General features: G+C 34.1%; 1 protein-coding gene across 1 annotated transcript; it reads right to left on the bottom strand.

Moving 5' to 3' along the window:
- Positions 1 to 235: 235 nt before the first annotated feature.
- LOC137656085 (zinc finger protein OZF-like) lies at positions 236 to 3,074 on the bottom strand. The gene has a single exon (XM_068390260.1). It carries the CDS (start codon positions 2,766 to 2,768, stop codon positions 1,743 to 1,745), a length of 1,026 nt encoding a protein of 341 aa, XP_068246361.1. The 5' UTR covers positions 2,769 to 3,074; the 3' UTR covers positions 236 to 1,742.
- Between the last annotated feature and the right edge of the window lie 785 nt (positions 3,075 to 3,859).

Raw genomic sequence — 3,859 nt, 5'->3', positions numbered from 1 at the left:
AACCTTAGCTCACAAGGATGGTAAGGTTGCAGACACTAATGGCACTAACGAGTCTGAGCGGGACTCGAACCCCAGTCTGGCAAACACCAGACAGTGACGTTACCAATCAGGCCACAGTCTAATACTGTACACTGGTTTCTTTCTAAGGAATGTATTGAGAAAAACAAATTTTGTTAGGGTTTACAAAAATATTCCAATAAGAGACTTATGTTTTACTTGATAATTTTCCATTTTAATATATATTTTCTGTTACAGAATATCACTTACACAACAAATCCATAAGGTTTCACCCGTTTCAGTTCATTAATATCTGTTTTGAGATACATAAAATGGAATAAATGTTCTACATTTAAATCAAATTATTATTCAGTTCTATAACAAGCTTATAGCCCTTACCCATGCTCCCTTACAAAATGCTTCTCTGAAGATGGCCTACGCTTTCAATGAATTCTTGTTCTTTTATAAAGGCATCGTTTTAGAAAGTATTATTTATCCCATGCCACAAAAAGCTGCTTCATTTTGTTAGTTCTAAAGACTTTATATGATGATAAACAAATTCTCATAATAAAATTTCTTAAAATGCTTACTCAATATTCATATTCAATATGCTGAAAGTATCAGATTGGTAACAAATAATGTTGATGAGAATGTTCTGATTTTAACTAGCCTACCTAGAAGTTGAAACTTTCTCACCATCAGGTGTCACTCATTAGCATTTCTTTATAATATTCCCTTTGTTTCAGAGACTGCTCAATTATACAAAGGTGGAAGGGTGTATATATGAACACTGCATTTAGTAGGATGGAAGGATAGTGGTGACAATGTATGGATGGTTAAAATCCTATTTGATGACCCGGTGGAATTGAAAGTTAAGGAAATATTCCTGGGCAGTCTGGCTAAAATTCCAGAAAACTCCTGTTCCACTGTTACCTTGTCACAAGCTAACACTTGAAGAATATAACATACGAATATTGAGGAAGATTAATTAAAATAACAATCATCCAGATTAATTATTCAAGGACTGTTTATCCATGGCTGAAATCTACTACCATTTTCAGGAAACTACAGATGGTCATCCAACCTTTTAAAAACCTTATCTGATTGATAATAAACTTTCCAGAGAAAACTCTCTCCGTTCCTTTGGAAGACCTTTTATCTGGATTCACTTTCCTTCATTTCGTGTAATTTTGCGATTTTTTTCTAATCCCCCGACTAGAGTTAACTTTTCAGGCAATTGTCCTCACATTTAGAGTATCGGAGTACTTTCCTTCCAATGCAACTATTAATTTTTTTTAGGAAATACGATTTTTCCCACTTGCAGCATCTATAAAGCTCTATTTCCATGTTAGTTTTTTTTTATGAGAATAAACTTCTATATTTTTTCTGCAAATGATTAAGGTCACTTCAATTTAAATATTCATAGGAGCACTTTCTATAAAAATTACTTTCTCACAAAAACTACAGTGCTCTACTATTAGGTGATTACTCTGTCTTAAACCTTAACAAATTTCACTTTCTTCGGGGGTGCAATGGACCCCAACCTGGGGTCTATGGTTGCACCTCTACGCTCCACTAGTCTTGTATCCGAGGGTTCGTTCCAAGATGGTCACTGTTCCCTTGATGGCAGCAGTCTGCACCCCATTTATACTTGGACAACTTGGTATTGCCTGAAGGTATTGTCTCAGGGTTTACTTCATAAGACGTATTGGCCCCCAACACCACAGGTATTATTCCTATTTCTTTCAGTTCCCAGTGTGAATAGTCATATGTTTGGTGAGGTCGCGTTTGTCAGCATATCCTTTCTCGCATTTATTACATTTGTAGGGCTTCTCTCCAGTGTGAGTGTTCATATGTCTCAAAAGTTTACTCCTTGCATAGAATACTTTTCCGCATTCGCCACATCTGAAGGGCTCCTCGCCCGTGTGAATAATCATATGACTCAAGAAATTGTTCTTATGAGAATATGCTTTCCCACATTCATTGCATTTGAACGGTTTTGCTCCCGTGTGACTAATCATGTGAACTGTGAGATGACCTTTTTGCGTAAATGCTCTACCACATTCTGGGCATTTGTGTGGCTTCCTGCCAGTATGACTATTCATATGAACTGTCAGATGGCCTTTTTGAGAAAATCCTTTCCCGCATTCGCTGCAGGCGAATGGTTTCTCTCCGGTATGACTTATAATGTGGTCTTTTAAATGCGATTTCCTACCAAATGTTTTCCCGCACATAAAGCATGTCAGTGGCTTCTTTCCGGTTAGTTTCAAGTCAGCTATGAGGTTTCTTTTGTTAATCGATTTTTTCCAATGATTGTTCATTAATAGATCTTCCTCTGTTTTAATTACCACGGGATTCCCTAGAATGCTACTATCTTCTGAATCAATTAAGCACGAATAATTCACTTTCCCTTCAGTAAACACACTGATCTCTGACTCTTCACTATGCTCATATATTTCTGGCTCTGTCTTAAATGTCACAATTGGGTCAAAATGTAATATTTCATCCGTGGCTGCACTACAGTCTTCCAAATCCCTCTCTTCATGACTGGCTGAAACAACACTTAATGGATCTTCAAGATCGTTTGGAGACATAAATAGTGGATCTTTTCTTTCAGTGCAAAAATCAGTCAAATCTTCTTCAATTTTGATAGAGGCATCTTGTGCGGGCTCCTCAACTTCACTTTTCAAACAAAATTTCAAAGGCGATTCTGGATTCATTTTTTGTCTTTTTAGTACTTTAAGATTCTGATACCCTCTTAAAACTCTCATTACAGGATCAAAGTTAATCTTTACAGTTCAAATCACATATCATAATTCATAAAATGAGTAACAACTACAACATAAAACAAAGTTTAATCCCCATTAAAGAGTTTTGAACTTCTTAAAAAAGTGCTACTTTGAATATTTCTTACGCATGGAAATCCACTACCATGAAAAAATCATAACTCCACAGCCCTTGAACTTTTCAGTAACATTCCTTCACAAAAACAGAATTACACTGTAACAGTTTAAATAGAATATATATTTTTACCCCTAAGACCATAATGGCATGCAAGAACTGAAAAATAAAAAATTAAAATTATTTAATAATGTGGATTTTTTTTTTACTAAAAGAATTCATAGTATTGGATGAAAATCAAAACCTTAAAAGAACAAAAATCATATTTTCTACAAGCTAACCTCATTACATTGATAATGTCATAAATGCCACATTTCAGAACTTAATTTCATTTATGAAGTTACTGAATAATGGTACTATAAATCATAGTTCTTGTAAATTTAGTAGGCGATGGAAACGGACATTTTAATCAAATCTAACAAATACCTATTCACTTTTAACGGAGTATCTTCAATAATTCCTTGATGTAAGATTATATAACATCTTGAAGGAAAAGCCTGAAAGGAGAAAAATGCAACACATTATTAGAGAATAATAAGCTTCAAGTGGATCTATTAATACAATGAATAAAATAAAAAAATTTATGCCTAGTTCGGCGGTTTTCAATTCATATCTCAAGTGAATTTTATAGAAGTAGTGTACAAGACCAACAACAACCAGCCATAAAATAATTATGTAAGAGTTGTGGCCTATTCTCAAATTGTTAAAAGCTTGCTCTATGTTCCTTGAAATATTATTACCTAAATATGAGTCAATTATATAATTCTGCTATTAAGGAAAATTATATGCATTCTCTTAGACTACAAATCCTAGTCGTTTATATGGATATACCTTTGGCAAAAACTGGAAGTCATACACGTTTGGTTAAAAGATTATGAAAATATTTTGTTAAAACAAATTTGGAATGTTCTTCCACCAAAAAAGTTTCTAACGAAAATTGGATGTCAAAGAAAACCATTAT

Source organism: Palaemon carinicauda, chromosome 17 (assembly GCF_036898095.1).
Source record: "Palaemon carinicauda isolate YSFRI2023 chromosome 17, ASM3689809v2, whole genome shotgun sequence".
In the NCBI taxonomy this organism is placed as follows: domain Eukaryota; kingdom Metazoa; phylum Arthropoda; class Malacostraca; order Decapoda; family Palaemonidae; genus Palaemon; species Palaemon carinicauda.
This window is presented reverse-complemented; position numbering and strand designations above follow the sequence as displayed.